Source organism: Ovis aries, chromosome 26 (assembly GCF_016772045.2).
Source record: "Ovis aries strain OAR_USU_Benz2616 breed Rambouillet chromosome 26, ARS-UI_Ramb_v3.0, whole genome shotgun sequence".
NCBI lineage: Eukaryota > Metazoa > Chordata > Mammalia > Artiodactyla > Bovidae > Ovis > Ovis aries.
The window spans coordinates 2,647,273-2,671,182 of NC_056079.1; the positions used below are offsets into that span (position 1 = coordinate 2,647,273).

Here is a 23,910-nt window from a genome sequence, read left to right on the forward strand (position 1 = left end):
TTTGCCAACAAAGGTCCATCTAATCAAGGCTATGGTTTTTCCAGTAGTCATGTATGGATGTGAGAGTTGGACTATGAAGAAAGCTGAGTGCCAAAGAATTGATGCTTTTGAACTGTGGTGTTGGAGAAGACTCTTGAGAGTCCCTTGGACTGCAAGGCGATCCAAGCAGTCCATTCTAAAGGAGATCCAACCAGTCCATTCTAAAGAAGATCAGTCCTGGGTGTTCTTTGGAAGGAATGATGCTAAAGCTGAAACCTCAGTACTTTGGCCACCTCATGCAAAGAGTTGACTCATTGGAAAAGACTCTGATGCTGGGAGGGATTGGGGGCAAGAGGAGAAGGGGATGACAGAGGATGAGATGTCCGGATGGCATCACCAACTCGATGGACGTGAGTTTGAGTGAACTCCAGGAGATGGTGATGGACAGGGAGCCCTGGCATGCTGCAATTCATGCAAAGAGTTGGACATGACTGAGTGACTGAACTGAACTGATATATATATATATATACATATATATATATATATATGTATATATATATATACTTATATGTGTATGTATTTATATATGCAGCTATTTATGTGTTTGTATATATATGCTGCTGCTACTGCTGCTGCTGCTGCTAGGTCGCTTCAGTCGTGTCCGACTCTGTGTGACCCCATAGATGGCAGCCACCATGCTCCCCCCGTCCCTGGGATTCTCCAGGCAAGAATACTGGAGTGGGTTGCCATTTCCTTCTCCAGTGTATGTATGTATGTATGTATGTATGTATGTATGTATGTATGTATGTGTGTATATATATATATATATACACACATATATGTCACATATATGTCTTAATCTTGGGATATTAGAATCACATATTATCCTGAAGGAACTATAGTTTTCTTGGAGAGAAGAACAGACTCATGTAAAGATGAAATGTACTAAGAGTCAAATACATTAGGGGTCAAAAATCAAAGGATTTTGACATATGGTTGATGGGAATCAGGGCCAAGATCCAACTCCTGCAGTACCTCCTGCTGGTCCATCCCATATTTGAGAATGTGACGATGTAGTCACATTTCTACTGACCAGGTTTCAACAAGGGTGACACCTGACTATACTATTTATCCTTGAATAGGAATCATGGCTTTTCCTTTCTCTGTCTCAGTACAGTCTAGACATTCAGTACACAAGTATTGCATAGACAGTCTCTGATTAACTGGCAAACAGACCTACCAAATTGACCCTGAGTAACAGGTCTAAAACACAGTTCTTTCACAACACCCCCAGAGAGCAAGAATTTTTGTTGAATTGTGACTGAGTTTTGTTTACTCCCCTTTATTTAAATCAGTAAATTGTATATGGCCAGAGAATCATGTGGGAGACTGTTTCTGAGGAATGTCTATTCTGGGAACATCCTTTCAGAAATCAAAAGTGGTCAATATATTTTTTAAAGAATTCTGAATTCAACAAGGATTTTTAAAAATTTCCAAATATTTTTTCCTTCAAAAAATATTTGCTGAAATATTTAGAAGACATAGCAATCCATTGCAATATGACTTTTCCTGACATTTGAAGAATGTTATAATAACTGGAATAAAACAAAATGCTTATGTTAAATAAGGAGAAGCTCTTATTGCCCTGAGAAAGCTCTGCAGAATCTTTGTGCCCTGCAGAATACAGTGTGAATAATGGAGATCCAGTCTAAGCTTTTTACACTGCAGATCAGACACCTGGGTGAAGTACAGAGGGGAATTAAAAAACAAGCACCCACACTTCTTGATCTGGACAAGCTTATGGGTTATGCTTCTATTTGACATAATTGCAGCATTAGAGGGCTATAATCTATTATGAAAATGGACAAATCTGTAAGAAAACACAGTGTTTTTATTTTTGTTTTAAAACCAGATATTGCTCTCTCAGCTGTACGCTGCTCTAATTTTCTACTCAGAAAGCGGTACTTGCAAATTAAGTCGGCACTAATATACTTATTCCTACTTGTCCCAAAGATGCCTGGCTTTCCTTCCTTGCTAGTGCCTTTACATATATAAATATCAGTCAATTAATGGGGATCTCATCTGTGAGATCATCTGAAATATTTTAAAACAAGGCCATTGACAGTGCTGACCTTTGTTGAAAAGACCTGGATGGGATCTAGGCTGCAACAACCTGTTTGTGGGGGGAGGGAGGGAAAGATGGCGGAGGAATAGGACGGGAAGATCACGTTCTCCCTCACAAATTCCTCAAAAGAACATTTCAACGCCGAGCAAACTCCACAAAACAACTTCGGTAGGCTGGCAGAGGACATCAGGCAACCAGAAAAGCAGACCATTGTCTTCAAAATCAGGTAGGAAAAAATATAAAAGACGAAAAAGGAGACAAAGGAGGTGGGGAGGGAGCTCCGTCCCGGGAAGGGAAGCCCGTCCCGGGAAGGGAATTTGAAGAAGAGAGGTTTCCAAACACCAGGAAACACTCTCCCTGCCGAGTCTGTGGCGAGCCTTGGAAACACAGAGGGCAACATAACAGGAAGGAAAAATAGATAAATAATTAAAACCAAGAGATTACAAGCCCACCAGTAACTCCCCCAGCGGAAAAGCAGCACAGACGCCTGCATCCGCCATTGGGAAGTGGGGGCAGGGCAGGGACGCGCGGGAGGCGCGGGCTGCAGTGCTTTGCAAGAATCGGGCAGGAACGCCCCACACGCAACCAGAACGATCTAACTTGGGCTAGCAAACCAGACTGTGGGATAGCTACCACGCGAAAAGCTCGAACATAAGACACCGCCAGGACCGAGCACAGAACAAAGGACTGAACGGAAAAAGCCGGCTGCAGACCATTCCCCGCCGGGGACAGGCAGCCAGAGCCGTAAGGACTGGAAAGGGGCAATTGCAGACCCGGAGAGACTTTACTTACCTAACTGCAAGCAGGCTCCTTTGCTAAGACTTCTGGGGGTGCTGGACAGTCACAGTCTGCCTCACGGGGTGCGCCAGCGGTCCACCCAGAGAGCTGAGCGGCAGCGGCGGAAAAGGTGACAAGCCGCGGCAATTGCGCTCGCCAAACTCCTGAGCTACTCGGACCTGGGAAGGGCACAAAGCGCAGTCCCAGCCGCATTTGTGCCTCTGAGGGCTGCCTGAGGGCCGAACCTGAGCGGCTTGGACCGGGGAAGTGCACGCAGCCTAGGGCCGGCCCCAGACGGTTCCCGGCTGAGCATCGTAGAGCCGGAGCGGTTTGTGCGCCGCGAGGAAGGACAGGTCAAGCGGGGCAGAGATACTGTGTACACACAACAGTGCTATTTGTTTGCAGCATCCCCCCTCCCCACAGCGCGACTGAACTAGTGAGCCTAAAAACCAGCAAACAGAAGAAGTTAAACAGAGGGAACCACCTTGGAAGTGAGCCCACACGGCCCATAACATCAGAGAAGAGCCAGATATATTTTTAATTTTTAATATTTTTAAAATCATTCTTTTTTTTTTTTTGCCTTTGCATTTTTTTTCTTTTTTTTCCGAGCTTTTTTTAATTGTTAAATCATCTATTTCTCCTCTAATTTTTATTTCTATAACCTAGTATTACTATTTAAAAAAAAAAAAGACCTTTTTTTTTTTTTTTAAGGCAAACACCATATATACTCTTTGGATGGTTGTTGGTGTTTTGTTTTGTTTTTTGTTTGTTTGTTTGTTTTTTAATAATTCTTTTTTTTCTTTCTTCCTTTTTCCTTCTGCTTTTCTTTAATATTGTATCTTTGAAAATCCAACCTCTACTCCAGATTTTTAATCTTTGTTGTCAATTTTGTACATTTAAAAACCCAAACTTCACTACCCAAGTTTACCTGAGAGCAAGATTACTGGCTTGTCCACTCTCTCCTCCTCTGGCCTCTCCTTTTTCTCCACCAGGTGGCCTCTGTCTCTTTTCTCCCCCATCTCTTCTCTATCCAACTCTGTGAATCTCTGTGTGTTCCAGACGGTAGAGAACACCTAAGGAACTGGTTACTGGCAGGATTTGTCTCTCTCCTACTCATTCCTCTCTCTTATCCTCCTGGTCACCTCTGTCTACTTCCTCCCTCTCCTCTTCCCCGTATAACTCTGTAAATACCTCTGAGCGGTCCAGACTATAGAGTGCACATAAGGAAGTGACTACTGGCTAGCTTGCTCTCTCCTCTCTTGATCTCACCGCATCTCATTCCAGTTACCTCTAATTACCCCCTCCATCTTCTCTTCTCCTTGTAACTCAGTGAACCTCTCTGAGTGTCCCTCAAGGTGGAGAAACTTTTCATCTTTAACCTAGATGTTTTATCATCGGTGCTGTATAGATGGAGAAGTCTAGAGGCTACTGTGAAAATAAAACTGAAAACCAGAAGCAGGAAGCTTAAACCCAAAGCCTGAAAACATTAGAGAACTCTTGAATTCAGGGAACATTAAGCAATAGGAGCTCATCAAAAGCCTTCATACCTACACTGAAACCAAGCTCCACCCAAGGGCCAACAAGTTCCAAAACAAGACATACCACGCAAATTCTCCAGCAACACAGGAACACTCCCTGAGCCTCAATATACAGGCAGCTCAAAATTATCCCAATACCTTTGATGTCTCATAACCCATTACGGGTCACTCCACTGCACTCCAGAGAGAAGAAACCCAGCTCCACCCACCAAAACTCCAACACAAGCCTCCCTAACCAGGAAACCTTGACAAGCCACTGATAGAACCCCACCCAAAGTGAGGAAGCTCCATAATAAAGAGAACTCCACAAATTATCAGAATATAAAAGGCCACGCCAAACGCAGCAATATAACCAAGATGAAGAGACAGAGGAATACTCAGCAGGTAAAGGAACAGGAGAGTTGCCCACCAAATCAAACAAAAGAGGAAGAAGTAGGGAATCTACCGGAGAAGGAATTCCGAATATTGATAGTGAAAATGATCCAAAATCTTGAAATCAAAATGGAAACACAGATAAATAGCCTAGAGACAAGGATTGAGAAGATGCAAGAAAGGTTTAACAAGGACCTAGAAGAAATAAAAAGAGTCAAAATATAATGAATAACACAATAAATGAGATCAGAAACACTCTGGAGGCAACAAATAGCAGAATAACAGAGGCAGAAGATAGGATTAGTGAAATAGAAGATAGAATGGTAGAAATAAATGAATCAGAGAGGAAACAAGAAAAACGAATTAAAAGAAACGAGGACAATCTCAGAGACCTCCAGGACAATATGAAACGCTCCAACATTCGAATTATAGGAGTCCCAGAAGAAGAAGACAGAAAGAAAGATCATGAGAAAATCCTTGAGGAGATAATAGTTGAAAACTTCCCTAAAATGGGGAAGGAAATAATCACCCAAGTCCAAGAAACACAGAGAGTCCCAAATAGGATAAACCCAAGGCGAAACACCCCAAGACACATATTAATCAAATTAACAAAGATCAAACACAAAGAACAAATATTAAAAGCAGCAAGGGAAAAACAACAAATAACACACAAGGGGATTCCCATAAGGATAACAGCTGATCTGTCAATAGAAACTCTCCAGGCCAGGAGGGAATGGCAAGACATACTTAAAGTGATGAAAGACAATAACCTACAGCCCAGATTACTGTACCCAGCAAGGATCTCATTCAAATACGAAGGAGAAATCAAAAGCTTTACAGACAAGCAAAAGCTGAGAGAATTCAGCACCACCAAACCAGCTCTCCAACAAATTCTAAAGGATATCCTCTAGACAGGAAACACGAAAGGGTGTATAAACCCGAACCCAAAACAATAAAGTAAATGGCAACGGGATCATACTTATCAATAATTACCTTAAACGTAAATGGGTTGAACGCCCCAACCAAAAGACAAAGACTGGCCGAATGGATACAAAAACAAGACCCCTCTATATGCTGCTTACAAGAGACCCACCTCAAAACAAGGGACACATACAGACTGAAAGTGAAGGGCTGGAAAAAGATATACCACGCGAATAGAGACCAAAAGAAAGCAGGAGTGGCAATACTCATATCCGATAAAATAGACTTTAAAACAAAGGCTGTGAAAAGAGACAAAGAAGGCCACTACATAATGATCAAAGGAACAATCCAAGAAGAAGATATAACAATTATAAATATATATGCACCCAATATAGGAGCACCACAATATGTAAGACAAATGCTAACAAGTATGAAAGGGGAAATCAACAATAACACAATAATAGTGGGAGACTTTAATACCCCACTCACACCTATGGACAGATCAACTAAACAGAAAATTAACAAAGAAACGCAAACTTTAAATGATACATTGGATCAGTTAGACCTAATTGATATCTATAGGACATTTCACCCCAAAACAACGAATTTCACCTTTTTTCAAGTGCTCATGGAACCTTCTCCAGGATAGATCACATCCTGGGCCATAAATCTAAACTTGATAAATTCAAAAAATCGAAATCATTCCAAGCATCTTTTCTGACCATAATGCATTAAGATTAGATCTCAATTACAGGAGAAAAACTATTAAAAATTCCAACATATGGAGGTTGAACAACACACTTCTGAATAACCAACAAATCACAGAAGAAATCAAAAAGAAATCAAAATATGCATAGAAACTAATGAAAATGAAAACACAACAACCCAAAACCTGTGGGACACTATAAAAGCAGTGCTAAGAGGAAAGTTCATAGCAATACAGGCATACCTCAAGAAACAAGAAAAAAGTCAAATAAATAACCTAACTCTACAACTAAAGCAACTAGAAAAGGAAGAGTTGGAGAACCCCAGAGTGAGTAGAAGGAAAGAAATCTTAAAAATTAGGGCAGAAATAAATGCAAAAGAAACAAAAGAGACCATAGCAAAAATCAACAAAGCCAAAAGCTGGTTCTTTGAAAGGATAAATAAAATTGACAAACCATTAGCCAGACTCATCAAGAAGCAAAGAGAGAAAAATCAAATCAATAAAATTAGAAATGAAAATGGAGAGATCACAACAGACAACACAGAAATACAAAGGATCATAAGAGACTACTATCAGCAGTTGTATGCCAATAAAATGGACAACGTGGAAGAAATGGACAAATTCTTAGAAAAGTACAATTTTCCAAAACTGAACCAGGAAGAAATCGAAAATCTTAACAGACCCATCACAAGCACGGAAATTGATACTGTAATCAGAAATCTTCCAGCAAACAAAAGCCCAGGTCCAGATGGCTTCACAGCTGAATTCTACCAAAAATTTCGAGAAGAGCTAACACCTATCCTACTCAAACTCTTCCAGAAATTGCAGAGGAAGGTAAACTTCCAAACTCATTCTATGAGGCCACCATCACCCTAATACCAAAACCTGACAAAGATGTCACAAAAAAAGAAAACTACAGGCCAATATCTCTGAGGAACATAGATGCAAAAATCCTCAACAAAATTCTAGCAATCAGAATCCAACAACACATTAAAAAGATCATACACCATGACCAAGTGGGCTTTATCCCAGGGATGCAAGGATTCTTCAATATCCGCAAATCAATCAATGTAATTCACCACATTAACAAATTGAAAAATAAAAACCATATGATTATCTCAATAGATGCAGAGAAGGCCTTTGACAAAATTCAACATCCATTTATGATAAAAACTCTCCAGAAAGCAGGAATAGAAGGAACATACCTCAACATAATAAAAGCTATCTATGACAAACCCACAGCAAACATTATCCTCAATGGTGAAAAATTGAAAGCATTTCCCTAAAGTCAGGAACAAGACAAGGGTGTCCACTTTCACCGCTACTATTCAACATAGTTCTGGAAGTTTTGGCCACAGCAATCAGAGCAGAAAAAGAAATAAAAGGAATCCAAATCGGAAAAGAAGAAGTAAAACTCTCACTGTTTGCAGATGACATGATCCTCTACATGGAAAACCCTAAAGACTCCACCAGAAAATTACTAGAGATCATCAATGAATATAGTAAAGTTGCAGGATATAAAATCAACACACAGAAATCCCTTGCATTCCTATACACGAATAATGAGAAAGTAGAAAAGAAATTAAGGAAACAATTCCATTCACCATTGCAACGAAAAGAATAAAATACTTAGGAATATATCTACCTAAAGAAACTAAAGACCTATATATAGAAAACTATACAACACTGATGAAAGAAATCAAAGAGGACACTAATAGATGGAGAAATATACCATGTTCATGGATTGGAAGAATCAATATAGTGAAAATGAGTATACTACCCAAAGCAATTTACAAATTCAATGCAATCCCTATCAAGCTACCAGCCACATTTTTCACAGAACTAGAACAAATCATTTCAAGATTTGTATGGAAATACAAAAAACCTCGAATAGCCAAAGCAATCTTGAGAAAGAAGAATGGAACTGGAGGAATCAACTTGCCTGACTTCAGGCTTTACTACAAAGCCACAGTCATCAAGACAGTATGGTACTGGTACAAAGACAGACATATAGATCAATGGAACAAAATAGAAAGCCCAGAGATAAATCCACACACATATGGACACCTTATCTTTGACAAAGGAGGCAAGAATATACAATGGAGTAAAGACAATCTCTTTAACAAGTGGTGCTGGGAAAACTGGTCAACCACTTGTAAAAGAATGAAACTAGATCACTTTCTAACACCGCACACAAAAATAAACTCAAAATGGATTAAAGATCTAAATGTAAGATCAGAAACTATAAAACTCCTAGAGGAGAACATAGGCAAAACACTGTCAGACATAAATCACAGCAGGATCCTCTATGATCCACCTCCCAGAATTCTGGAAATAAAAGCAAAAATAAACAAATGGGATCTAATTAAAATTAAAAGCTTCTGCACAACAAAGGAAAACATAAGCGAGGTGAAAAGACAGCCTTCTGAATGGGAGAAAATAATAGCAAATGAAGCAACTGACAAACAACTAATCTCAAAAATATACAAGCAACTTCTGCAGCTCAACTCCAGAAAATAAACGACCCAATCAAAAAATGGGCCAAAGAACTAAATAGACATTTCTCCAAAGAAGACATACGGATGGCTAACAAACACATGAAAAGATGCTCAACATCACTCATTATTAGAGAAATGCAAATCAAAACCACAATGAGGTACCACTTCACACCAGTCAGAATGGCTGCGATCCAAAAATCTGCAAGCAATAAATGCTGGCGAGGGTGTGGAGAAAAGGAACCCTCCTACACTGTTGGTGGGAATGCAAACTAGTACAGCCACTATGGAAAACAGTGTGGAGATTCCTTAAAAATTGCAAATAGATCTACCTTATGACCCAGCAATCCCACTTCTGGGCATACACACCGAGGAAACCAGAATTGAAAGAGACACATGTACCCCAATGTTCATCGCAGCACTGTTTATAATAGCCAGGACATGGAAACAACCTAGATGTCCATCAGCAGATGAATGGATAAGAAAGCTGTGGTACATATACACAATGGAGTATTACTCAGCCGTTAAAAAGAATTCATTTGAATCAGTTCTGATGAGATGGATGAAACTGGAGCCGATTATACAGAGTGAAGTAAGCCAGAAAGAAAAACACCAATACAGTATACTAACACATATATATGGAATTTAGGAAGATGGCAATGACGACCCTGTATGCAAGACAGGGAAAGAGACACAGATGTGTATAACGGACTTTTGGACTCAGAGGGAGAGGGAGAGGGTGGGATGATTTGGGAGAATGACATTCTAACATGTATACTATCATGTGAATTGAATCGCCAGTCTATGTCTGACGCAGGATGCAGCATGCTTGGGGCTGGTGCATGGGGATGACCCAGAAAGATGTTATGGGGAGGGGAGGTGGGAGGGGGGTTCATGTTTGGGAATGCATGTAAGAATTAAAGATTTTAAAATTTAAAAAAAAAAAAAAAAAACATAAAAAAAAAAAAAAAAAACAACCTGTTTGTGGATGTTTCAACAAAGCACTTACATATTTGGAAAATTAAAAGTTTCTAACTTATGAAGGAGAGTTATGGGGGCTATTTTCAAGACCCGGAATTGTCAAGATGGTAAAATTACAAGGTACTGGGGAGTATGCTCTAAATATTAAAGGATATACAAATATGATTTGTACTCATTTGAAAACCTTCAAGACGTTTATTAAGCTATATATTTACTCTCTGTTGACATTTTCTAATCCACTTGTGTGTAGATTAATTATGGATTTGAAACATTTAAATATGAATATTTCCTTAAGTAATGCAATTAACTAGCAAGAGGCAATTACAAAAGTCTTTTGAAAATAGTTGAAAGTGTCTTCCAATAGCCTTAAGCTTTAATAATTTGCTCAAAACGGTTTTCGACCATTTATTCTCCTGGACTCCAAAATCACTGTGGATGGAAACTGCAGCCACAGATTAAAAGACACTTACTCCTTGGAAGAAAAGTTATGTGAAACCTAGACATCTTATTAAAAAGCAAAGACATCACTTTGCCAACAAAGATCCGTACAGTCAAAGTTATGGTTTTTTCAGTAGTCATATACAGATGTGAGAGTTGGACCATAAAGAAAGTGGAGCACCAAAGAATTGATGCTTTTAAACTGTGGTACTGGAGAAGACTCTTGAGAGTCCCTTACAGCAAGGAGATCAAACCAGTCAACCTTAAAGGAAATCAACTCTGAATATTCATTGGAAGGACTGATGCTGAAGCTAAAGCTCCAACACTTTGGCCACCTGATCTGAAGAGCCAACTCATTGGAAAAGACCCTGATGTTGAAAAGACTGGGGGCAGAAGGAGGAGGGGGAACAGAGGATGAGATGGTTGAATGACATCACTGAATTAATAGACATGAGTTTGAGCAAACTCAAGGAGATACTGAAGGACAGAGAAGCTTGGTTTGCTGTGGTCCACTGGGTTGCAAAGAACTGGAAAGACTTAGCAACTGAATAATAACAACAAAATTATTTCCAAACCACCTTTTAGAGATGAAGAGTTGATAAGGGTATTTAGTCATATTAAATGAGCTTGGAATTTCTTAGTTCAGTTCAGTCACTCAGTCGTGTCCAACTCTTTGTGACCCCATGAATCGCAGCAAGCCAGGCCTCCCTGTCCATCACCAACTCCTGGAGTCTACCCAAACCCATGTTCATTGAGTCGGTGATGCCGTCCAGACATCTCATCCTCTGTCGTCCCTTTCTCCTCCTGTCCCCAGTCCTTCCCAGCATTAGGGTCTTTTCCAGTGAGTCAACTCTTCACATGAGGTGGCCAAAGTATTGGAGTTTCAACTTCAACATCAGTCCTTCCAATGCACATCCATGACTGATCTTAATTACTGAGTGTTTAAACCTAAGAATTTAAAGAGAAATTAATAATATTTTGATTATAACCATCAGTACCATCCATTCTATATTATAAATATCTTTTTTTTTTCCATCTGGCAGTGTGTTCTAGCTCCAAGAAAATCTTGGAAAAAAGACTTGTACCCAGGGAGCATCTGTAATATTGAAGTGAAGTCACTCAGTCGTGCCTGACTCTTTGCGACCCCATGGACTGTAGCCTACCAGGCTCCTCCATCCATGGGATTCTCGAGGCAGGAGTACTGGAGTGGGTTGCCATTTCCTTCTCCAGGAGATCTTCCCCACCCAGGGACTGAAGGGGAGGGCAAAGAGGGAAACAGGCAGGAAAGAGAGCTATTCCCATCAAGTTGATTTGACTAAGAGCTGAATTAATGCTGTCACCAATATTTCCTTCTTACTCTTTTAGAAAGTTTGTGCTATGGGGAGGGAGGAGGGAGGGGGATTCATGATGGGGAACACATGTATACCTGTGGCAGATTCACGTTGATGTATGGCAAAACCAATACAATATTGTAAAGTAATTAACCTCCAATTAAAATAAATAAATTTATATTTTAAAAAAAGTTTGCATAATTGGAAAGTGCCCATGAACAGATCCATGGCTTCAAATTTTCTCAAAGTTACTTAGAAATGGGAGGAAAAGCAAAAGTTCTAACAGACTGGAGAGTGACATGGAGACCCAGGGACAAACACCACGTGCTGGCTGGAGGGACTGAGAATAACACACTGAAGCCACTCTTCTTGACAAGGGAAGGTGAGCATGACACACAGATGAAGCCTACAACCTCTAATGGCACTCCAGTCACAGGATTTTAGGGTATATGGGCTTTCTTCAATGCCACTTGGAAAATAAAGGGAAAGTCAGAATTCTCAAAACAGTTCAGTAGCCCCCATCTCAGTGATAAAGAAATAAAGTGACTATAAACTCCAGCAGGTGTGAATCTGCTTCTTGATGTCTCTTGCATGACCATGAGACTATATGAAATGAATGTTCATAAATTGAAAATTACTGATCTTGTACATGCACCCCAGTGTTCCCTCTAGCACTGTTCACAACAGCTGAGGCATGGAGGCAGCCTAAGTGTTCATTGACAGAAAAATGGACAAAGATGATGTGGTCCATATATACCACAGCATTCAGTGGAATTTTACTCAGCCGTTAAAGAGAATAAAACGATGCCATTTGCACACCATGGATGGACCTAGAGATCGTCATACCGGGCAAAGTGAGTCAGACAGAGAAGCAGAAATGCCGTGTCATTCCTTATATGTGACATCTAAAAAGAAGAGATACAAACAGACTTACAAAACAAAAAGAGACTCACAGACTTAGAGAATAAACTTACGGTTGCCGGGGGGAAGGATAAGGGGAAGGGGCGGTTAGGGAGTTTGGGATGGACATGTACAAACTACTAGGTTTAAAATGAATAACCAGCAAGGACCTACTGTATAGCACAGAGAACTCTGCTCAGTGCTATGCGGCAGCCTGGATGGGAGGGGAGTTTGACAGAGAATGGACATTGTATACGTGTGGCTGAGTCCCTTCTCTCTTCACCTGAAACTATCACAGCATTGTTAATCAGCTATGCTCTAATATAAAATAAAGTTTCTTTTTTTAAAAAAAATAAATTATCTCCTTTGAAATTGTTAGAGGGAAAATAGGATGGGGTAACTAGGGTTGAGAAATAATGTGGTATAACGTATCACACATGATACATTTCTATGAAGGTTAGTAACCGCCACACCAGGGCGGAGAAGAGAGAAGACCACGGTTTTCAGCTCTTCGCTGACAAAGCATTGTAAGAAGCACGATTTGTCAGAGAAGCTAACACAATATAAGAGGTGGAGGAAATCCAGGTGTCCTGGGGCTTGCCCTTACTCCAGGAAATTCAGAAAGTTACCTGGAGAGTATTCACACTATTCTCCTTCTCTAGTACCCATGTTCCTCTAAACTGCAAGACCAGGGTAAGAGCTGGGAAGCGAATATTGACACATACAAGCAATAAGTTACATTTGATGAGCATTTGATGAAAAACCCACAGCAGGAATAAAAAGAGATCAGGCTGGTTTACATTTTATCTGCAAGCGGAGCAAACTGGCTTGACAAGAACTCTTTGAAACTTTTATGAGCATGAAATTCTGAAAAGTAGAATTCTAGTAAACAAAAATTATAATCATACATTTATTTTGTAATACAATTGCTAGCAATTTATTTGCATACAATATAACTAATATGGTTTCACTTCATGGAGTCTTTTAAATAGTTATTTTTATGAAAGTGAAACATTTGCTTTCTCATCATGTCCCTGAGACTGTAATTCTGTTTTTCCCAAAAGGCTTATAATTCTTCAAATGCAATTTCACCTACCAAGGGGGATTTGAGGCAATTAATCTTCCTTTAGGGCATCTGGGTTAGCTTTGTGTCTGGGATAGTTATTATCTTTTTCAGGCCTTCATTTGCTCATCTATCAGATAAAGGAATCAGTCTTGATAATCATTAACATACTTTCATGCTCAAAGTCCAAAAATTTTAATTTCGTATGTCATAGTATTTGGTATCACAAAGATTTTTAATCATCAAATCAGTGAAGAATTGGGCTGTCTTATAGATTTTAAGCATTTTAGTTAATTTATTACTCAATTTTAATTAGTTACCCATACCAAATAGCTACATTTTTAACTTTATTTTTCTTTTAAAAAAGGCATTTCCATATTAACTTATATTAATTATATTAATAGGGGACACAAAAACACTGCTTAAAACTGTGAGCTACGTTGACTTAGAGAACAATCTTATGGTTGCCAGGGGTGAGGGGTGGAGGGACGGGATAGTTAGGGAGTTTGGGATGGACAGGTACACAGTGCTATATTTAAAATGGATAACCAACAGGGGCCTACTGTGTAGCACAGAGAACTCTGCTCAGTGCTATGTGGCAGCCTGGATGGGAGGCGAGTGTGGGGGAGAATGGACACACACACCTACATATGAATATGGGTGAACCCTTTTGCTGTTCACCTGAGACTATCACAGCATTGCTAATTGGTTTATACTTTATTTTTTTTTAAGTTAAAACAAAACCAAAAGTGTGAGCTACAGGCCCAGTCCTGGTTCTACTGACTCATTACCTGATAACTTGGACACATGTTGCGATTACCTCTGTTTAGTTTTCTCATAGGAAATTATTTGTGAGAAGAAAGAGCTTAAAACATAGCGTTGAGATACACACACCCGTATGTGTGTACCTGTGTATTTATGTGTATAAATTATTTATTATATTTTACACACATGTAATCTATCTTCCAGAATGTATAGAATGTAATAGATATGACAGAAAAGTATCAATGTGTCATAGGCATTCAAAGACTATTACTATCAGTTGTATCATTCATTCAAAATCTTTCATACATATGTCTATGAATTTTTGTCAGGTGCATTAAATCACAATCACTTTAACCCTAATATCTCTTCAGTGTCATGATATTTTCTTTTCACGTCCAGCCATGTTAAGAGAATATGAATATGCCTAAATAAATATGCTTCAAACTCCTGCTTCTGGTAATGTGTCTAAATTTACTACCTGTTGAACAATTCACAGAATTAAACAGTGATCCAAAAACAAAGGAGGAGGCCCAGGAAAAAAAAAAAATCGATATTTAGAAGGTATCATATTAGTGAAGTAACAGCTGTATCCTGAGAAAATAAAAGTACGTGAAAGGGTTAACCTGCACAGCACTTACTGGTGTAGGTGAGCTGAAAGCCCTGGTCCGTGTCGGATCCGTTGGAGCTGAACTCCAGCCACAGGTGGTTGGAGGTGCTGTTCAGGACGAGCCCCACCAGCTCGTTCCTAGTGAAGGCACCCAGGGGCCGCGACGAGCTGTCCTTTCCATCGTAGACCTGGGGAGAACCCACAGCACAAGCACCCTGGTCACTGAGTTCTGTTCATATGCCAGCAATTTTAACAAGAAATCCAAACTTTCAAACACACGATTTTATACAACTCTTTAGAAAGCGACACAGTTTATAGAAAGCTGAGTGGACACTGCCAGACCATAGTTTTTTCTCTGTTTTACCTTTACATTAAAGACAAAAGATCCCACTTGTGCCCAGGTCATTTATCTGCATCAAGCTGAGTTCTCTCTGTTCATGTAAAATGGAATCACTAGGCGTCCGCACCTCCCAGGTCCAGGGGCTACCATATTCTCTCCCTCCCAATCCGCGTACAGAGTTTGAAAGTACATGTCGCGGTTCACTGAGGATGTCCTCTCTCCATCGGAACGTGTCACAGGATGTGGCACCGGAGCTTTGTCCCACCTTCTCATCCCTGTGCCTGTGGTGACTTCAGCTTTGAATTTGTCCTAACAGAGGAATTGGTGTCTGGTCTTGCTCTGAAGCACTTGGTGATTGACTCTGTCTTTCTAGGTTGTACAGCCTGAGTGGACACCCTGAGTGTCTGGAAGGCAAGTGACCGGGCTTGGTTTTGAGTAGACATCATGGGTGAGGGAAAGGAAAGTGTGAAACTGTAAGTGGTTCAGTTGTATCTGACTCTTTGCAACCCCATGACCTGTACACTGCCAGGCTCCTCGGTCCATGGGATCCTCCAGGCAAGAATACTGGAGTGGGGAGCCATTTCCTCCTCCAGGGGATCCTCCTAACTCACAGATTGAGCCTGGGTCTCGTGCACTGCAGGAGGGTTCTTTACCATGTAAGCTACCAGGGAGGCCCCAAGGGAGATGAAGTGGTGCCTCCTCAGGTCCACACTGGGAGTACAGGGGTGCCAGCCACATTGCCCCAGTCAAACAATCTTAGGGCATGGACAGAACCCTCCTAATGCCGGAAAAACTGTGTTTACATTCTAGTGGAATTCAGCATTGAGCCCTCACACCATCAGTAAGTGGTCAACACTGGAACGCTTATGGGAGAGGCTCGGCCACTTGCCTCTTGGAACATCATGAGTGTTCATAGCAAGGGACCACTGGTATGGATGTGGGCTTTTTAGAAGAAAGAATGCAAATGTATCACATCATACTGGAGAACATCCAGCTTTTCTTTATGAAAAAGTCTTAACTAAATAAAGCTTATCACAGTGCTTGGCAGCCACCCCCAGGGCTGTCTAGTTCCCTCACAGAGATTAACTCTTCCTTTTCCTCTCCCATCGCTCTTCTGATGTGTGTGGAAACCACGAATGCTGCTTGACAGACTGACATACAGGTTCACACACTCCTAAATGGAGAGGACACATTTGGAAGAACTAATTTTATGGTTCACGATTGGATTGCATTTTAATTCAATACTCTCATGCTCGAGTAGGAGAATCAAAATTAGTACTGGACAAATCATTGTTTGGCTTAATGTACATGCTTTCGTTTCTGACACCCAGATTATAAAGACTTTTAAATCCAGAGCATTCTGGCTGAAAAATAGTGTCCAGGCCTCTCCAGCAAGGTCTTATGTTACCCCACATGCCATGTAATTCTCTGTGATTCACAAGAATCTGTAGAGAGGAGGGGCATTAAAGCAGATAAACACACTCCTAGGTCTGGTCCTCAAAGCTCTGAAGCATCATTTGCTGGTCACCTCCATTGATCCTGGCTTGTCTGAGTGCTTCTCTGAGATTTAATAGCTCACATAGACAGTGAATAGTGCTCAGGACCCTCTCATCTACAACCACAAGAACTGACCCACTGCCATGCTGAACTACAAGCTTCTGCAGAAGAGTAATTCTGTTTTATCTGTCTACATCACCAGCAATTAGCACTGGGCTTGACAATGAAAATCTCTGAATGAAGAAGTAACTGACAAGTGTGGATATTATGTTGTCAGTTCTCTCAAGTTGAAAATTTGGATTCATGCTTCACATGTATCACAAGCAACAACCCAGATAGTGTTGGAAGGCAAAGGCATTGACTTTTAATGCCAATGAAATTAGTAATGAGCAATTTCAGCTCAAGATAACACTTCCTAGTGTATTTCCTCATCTACAAGCAGCTAGAATCAAAGCGTCCCTTTCAGTCATTAGGAAAAGGTTCCTTGGGTCTCACATTAATGCAGGACTGTAACTAGTTGCACTACAAAATCTCCTCAGAGCTTGGCACATAATCAGCACCATATGCTCTGCATGGAACAGCCAAGGGAGCAGATGAGTACCAGTTAGAAACCATTGCAAGGAATCCTGGAATGACAATGCTGAAACCAGCCCTAGGCCTGCAGGTGCCACCCCCGCCCCGCCAGAGCTCTTTCCAAAACTAACCTCTCTCTACGTATTTAACCATGGCATTCTCCTTCAGTTCAGTTCAGTTCAGTCGCTAAGCCATGTCCGACTCTTTGCGACCCCATGAATCGCAGCACACCAGGCCTCCCTGTTCATCACCATCTCCCGAAGTTCACTCAGACTCACGTCCATCGAGTCCGTGATGCCATCCAGCCATCTCATCCTCAGTCACCTCTTTCTCCTCCTGCCCCCAATCTCTCCTAGCATCAGAGTCTTTTCCAATGAGTCAATTCCTCACATGAGGTGTCCGAAGTACTGGAGCTTCAGCTTTAGCATCATTCCTTCCAAAGAAATCCCAGGGTTGATCTCCTTCAGAATGGACTGGTTGGATCTCCTTGCAGTCCAAGGGACCCTCAAGAGTCTTCTCCAACACCACAGTTCAAAAGCATGAATTCTTCGGCGCTCAGCCTTCTTCACAGTCCAACTCTCACATCCATACATGACTACTGGAAAAACCATAGCCTTGACTAGACGGACCTTAGTCAGCAAAGTAATATCTCTGCTTTTGAATATACTATCTAGGTTGGTCATAACTTTTCTCCCAAGGAGTAAGCGTCTTTTAATTTCATGGCTGTAGTCACCATCTGCAGTGATTTTGGAGCCCCCCAAAATAAAGTCTGACACTGTTTCTACTGTTTCCCCATCTATTTCCCATGAAGTGATGGGACCAGATGCCATGATCTTCGTTTTCTGAATGTTGAGCTTTAAGCCAACTTTTTCACTCTCCTCTCTCACTTTCATCAAGAGGCTTTTTAGCTCCTCTTCACTTTCTGCCATAAGGGTGGTGTCATCTGCATATCTGAGGTTATTGATATTTCTCCTGGCAATCTTGATGCCAGCTTGTGTTTCTTCCAGTCCAGCGTTTCTCTTGATGTACTCTGCATAGGAGTTAAATAAGCAGGGTGACAATATACAGCCTTGACGTACTCCTTTTCCTACTTGGAACCAGTCTGTTGTTCCATGTCCAGTTCTAACTGTTGCTTCCTGACCTGCATACAGATTCCTCAAGAGGCAGGTCAGGTGGTCTGGTATTCCCATCTCTTTCAGAATTTTCCACAGTTTATTGTGATCCACACAGTCAAAGGCTTTGGCATAGTCAATAAAGAAGAAATAGATGTTTTTCTGGAACTCTCTTGCTTTTCCATGATCCAGTAGATGTTAGCAATTTGATCTCTGGTTCCTCTGCCTTTTCTAAAACAAGCTTGAACATCAGGGAGTTCATGGTTCACGTATTGCTGAAGCCTGGCTTGGAGAATTTTGAGCATTACTTTGCTAGCATGTGAGATGAGTGCAATTGTGTGGTAGTTTGAGCATTCTTTGGCATTGCCTTTCTTTGGAATTGGAATGAAAACTGACTTTTTCCAGTCCTGCGGCCACTGCTGAGTTTTAAATATTTGCTGGCATATTGAGTGCAGCACTTTCACAGCATCATCTTTCAGGATTTGAAACAGCTCAACTGGAATTCCATTACCTCCACTAGCTTTGTTCATAGTGATGCTTTCTAAGGCCCGCTTGACTTCACATTCCAGGATGTCTGGCTCTAGATTAGTGATCACATCATCATGATTATCTTCTCTTACATGATTTTTCCATTCAAAACAAGGAAACATCATGTTTATATGTGTGGGAGGGTGTATATATAGAAAATGTGGCCTTTGTATAGTATAAATCATACTATTTATATGGGGGCAATATAAACAGCATTTAAGATAAAAAATTAAGATAATCTCTATACTTGTATCCCCTTTTTTGGATTTCCTTCCTTTTAGGTTACCAAAGAGCATAGCATTACCTAAGTTATACAGGAGGTTCTCATTGCTTATCTATTTTAAATATAGCACCAATAACAGATATGTGTATACATGTAACTGATTCACATTGCTGGACAGTACAAACTAACACAACTATGTGCCAATAAAATTAATTAAAATTAAGATAATCCCACATGAAACTTTTTAACACTTTGATATTTATTAGCATGTTCAATAAAATATATGCTTGCAAAATATCTCTGCACTTCAGATGACTGACAGTTTTTCTGGGATTCAATGTGGTAAGCAAGATTTTGTTCTGATTTTTTATTATAATCAACATGTTTAAACAGCACACAATCACCAATGCTTCCTTCCATTCCAATAATACTGATCAATATATTTAATGCAGTGTCTCTAATCAATCACCTACACCAAAGTATTATTAATTGTTCTTAAAAGTTTGCCTTAAAGGCTGTATGTTATGTTATGCTCATTGCTAAGTTATATCCAACTCTGTGACCCAATGGACTGCAGCATGCCAGGCCTCCCTGTCCTTCGCTATCACATGGAGTTTGCTCAAATTCATGCCCATTGAGCTGGTGATGCTATCTAACAATCTCATCCTCTGCTAACCACTTCTTCCTTTGTCTTCAGTCTTTTCCAATATCAGGGTCTTTTCAAATGAGTTGGCCTTCACATCAGGTACTGACACTTCAAAGTATTGGAACTTCAGCTTTAGCATCAATCCTTCAAATGAATATTCAGGATAGTTTTCCGTTAGGTATGAGTGGTTTGATATCCTTGCTGTCCAAGGGACTCTCAAGAATCTTCTCCAGCACCACAATTAGGAAGCATCAATTCCCTGGTGCTCATCCTTCTTTATAGTCCAACTCTAACATCCATACACGACTACTGGAAAAACCATACCTTTGACTATACGGACCTTTGTCGGCAAAGTGAGGTCTCTGCTTTTGAATATGCTGTCTAGGTTTGTCATAGCTCCCCTTCCAAGGAGTAAGCATCTTTTAATTTTGTGGCTGAAGTCAATGTCTGCAGTGATTTTGGAGCTCAAGAAAATAAAATCTGTCACTGCTGCCACTTTTTCCCTTCTATTTGCCATGAAGTGATAGGAATGGATGCCATGATCTTAGTTTTTTAAATGTTGAGTTTTAAGCCAGCTTTTTCACTCTCCTCTTTCCCCTTCAGCAAGCGGCTCTTCAGTTCCTCTTCACTTTCTGTCATTAGAGTGGTATCATCTGCATATCTGAGGCTGTTGATATTTCTCTTGGCAATCTTGATTTCAGCTTGTGATTCATCCAGCCCATCATTCTGCATGATGTACTCTACATAGAAGTTAAATAAGCAGCGTGAAAATATACAGCCTTGTCATACACCTTCCTCAGTTTTGAAGCAGTCTGTTTTTCCATGTCTGGTTCTAAATGTTGCTTCTTGACCTACATACAAGTTTCTCAGGATACAGAGAGTCAATTCCTAGGCAGGTTGATAAGAAATCCAGGGTCCCTGAGGAGGAGATAGGGGTCTGAAATTCTCAAGGAGGAGGAAAGGACAAATGCCTTTTTTCCCTTTTCATTCCTTAGTCTTAGTTACATAAAATGTTTTTTGTTTCTTTTTTCTTTAAGTGGAGAACTGATGATTACACAACAAACAACTCAGTTCAAACTCTATACTAAGCATTACATAACAACAATGTATCCTGCTTGAGGACAGCTTCTCCTTGAAAACCTTCTAACTAATCCTGTTATCTTAGAACGTATATCATGGGAGTGGCTCTGGTAAGATCTTTATATTGTTAGTTCTAATTCTGTCATATTTAAATGTAAATTATGGGAGTAGGTCTAGTAAGATCTTTACAACCTTGAGACATTCTTTTGATTTATTGTAATAATCAATTAAAAAAGTACATAACTCCATTGCTTAGACTAGTGAGGGCACACTCTTTGTTCCCCTTCTAATGTCTATGTCAGAAGCTTTCTCTATTCCTTTACATACTTTAATAAAACTCTGGTATACAAAAGCTCTTAAGTGATCAAGGCTGGTCCCTGGTCCTAAAGCTAAATCTTTTTTGGAGATCAGGAATCTGACACCATTTGCTGTAAGCTATCACAGGTAAGGTGGTCTGATATTTCCATCTCTTTAAGAACTTTTCAGTTTGCTGTGCTCCACACAGTCAAAGGCTTTAGTGTAGTCAATGAAGCAGAAGTAGATGTTTTTGGAATTCCCTTGCTTTTTCTTTGATCCAGTGGATGTTGGCAGTTTGATCTCTGCTTCCTCTGCCTTTTTTGAATCCAACTTGTACCTCTGGAAGGTCTTGATTCACATACTTTGAAGACTAGCTTAAAGGGTTTTGAGCATAGCCTTACTAGCATGTGAAATGGGTGCAGTTGTATGGTAGTTTGAACATTATCTGGTATTGCCCTTCTTTGGGACTGGAGTGAAAACTGATGTTTTCTAGTCCTGTGACCACTGCTGTATTTCCCAAATTTGCTGACATCTTGAGTGGGAGGTTAGCAAAGAAAATAGTTTTGTATGATTCGACTTTAACTTTTTCTAGATCAGTAAGGATATTCTAGTTTATACCTGAAAATCACTTCTTAATTACAGTGACACATACTGCCAACATGAGCTTCTTTGAAAGGCCATTACAATGAAAGAACAGCTAAAATAAAATCTGTCTGCTAAATTATGACCTAGAACTGTAGTCAATGGTGGACTTGGAGGAAGGGACCACTTGAGTCTGGAAGCTTCTCTTGGCCTGTGCACATGGTGGATACTGCCAGCGATCTTCTTCATTCACTATGCAGGGAGCACCCTTGAAGGGCACTAGGGTCCCCCTGTAGCAGGCTCTTTGCATAGCTTCTCAATGCTCACAGCTTCAAGTGAGCCAAGTTAACTGGCCCTGAGATGGAATGTTGTGTCTGTCTGTGCAGAAGAACATGTGAGTGGGCACCCTAGGACTTTAGAAAGGGAATGAGACGGGTCCTTCTTGTGAATCAGCTGTGATCATGGACAAGGTGCTCAGTCCCCCTGGAACCAGCTGTGGACAGGCTGGGTGGTGGCCAGCATGGTCTTTGTTGCTCAAAGCCACTCTCTTTCCCCGAGGCTCGGGCTGCAAGTGGCTACTCAGGCCCTAGACCCAGGGACGTCCCAGTTTCCTGACATAGTTTCAGGAGATATGGGAAGAATTTCAGAAGGAGCTTGGTGGCATTTGCAGTTGGAGCTGAGATTTTCAGGTCAAGGTAAGACCTGGTGCCATGGATCCATTTCTCTGCCCATTTTCCTGAATCCATCTGGAATGTGAGTAGTGTGCAGGTCGGAACCCCCCCACTCCTGCCCCAGAGCAGCTCCCCGAGGCTCTGATGCTAAGAATCACCTCCTGCAATGACCCTTGTGGCTGGCCCCATGCCTCAGACACCCCAGAGTTCTGTGAACACAGCTCAGCCTTGTGTGTGAGACTGCCTCCTCCGGGCGTGGCTTCTCCACATCCACCCTGCTTGGTGGTCCCAGGACAGTGGTCAGGTTTGTTTCCACTGTCACATCAAGATCCTTCCAGCTCTGAAGGATGCTCTGTCATGACCACATTTACAAATCAAGAGGGAAGGCAGAAAGGGTTGGTCTGAGGATCCTGTGAGTTTTTACTAATACAACTCCCAGTGTGCGCTAGGCACAAGGCTACAAATATGTATCCATATTATATTATTTAATCCTCAAAACATCACAAAAAGGTAGGTACTATTGCATGTTTTCTATATATAAGAAAACTAAGATTAACAATCTTAAAAAAATATGCCTAAGATGCATTTCAGATCTGAGATATTTTAAAGTCCAATACACATAATGCTAGAGACCACTATCTCAAACCAGTTGGATAAGCAAATTGGGAAAAATGTGTATATATAAAGACATGTTAATATAGGTATATATATCTATATCTATGATATAGCTGGATCAAGATCCTATTTATTCCTTGCAAAGAAATTATTAAAGAAAATTATTTTTACCTTCAGAATATCTCCTTCAAACAGCTGGAAGCTTTGCGCTCTGAGATGGATCCCCTTGCCAGCTTCCGTTTCAATTTGATAGATACACTCATGGTTATTATCATAGTTTGATGGGAAATTTGGAGATAGCAACGTTCCTTCATTTCCTTTGACACTTGCTCCACATTCAGCTAAAATAAACAGAACATTAAAAAAAGAAAGAGGATTCAAAAGTGGAATTACTGACTGTAATAAATAAAAACTTTAAAATCATGGCAGCCCTCTTCTCTCTCAATGCATGTCTGCTGTTAACATATTGCTTTTATAGACTAACAACTTCTTTTCACTGTTTTACCAACTGGACAGGAAAGATATCCCAATTCATCCCATTTTCAAGATTTTCTTGTTTCTTTTAGTAGACTGCTTCTTCCTCCTATCCTGCAAAGAGTTCTAGGGTGAAACAGATAAGCCTGAACACTCTGACTGACCCCTGGGTGCTCGCCTCTTTGAGCCCCAGCTCTGCCTTGTGAAGCGTCACTGCCGACCCCTACGTGCTGACTCCGCAGTGATGTCCACATAGTTCCCCCCGTCGGCACTC

General features: G+C 40.6%; 1 protein-coding gene across 1 annotated transcript in view; it reads right to left on the minus strand.

The window, feature by feature from the left end:
• Positions 1-23,910, minus strand: part of CSMD1 (CUB and Sushi multiple domains 1) — a 2,070,567-nt gene that overhangs the window by 345,481 nt on the left and 1,701,176 nt on the right. The window contains exons 22-23 of the mRNA XM_042241416.1: positions 23,334-23,503; positions 15,030-15,186 (exon numbers count right to left, since the gene is read on the minus strand). Coding sequence (XP_042097350.1) covers positions 15,030-15,186; positions 23,334-23,503 — 327 coding nt within the window. The remainder of the gene's footprint in view (positions 1-15,029; positions 15,187-23,333; positions 23,504-23,910) is intronic.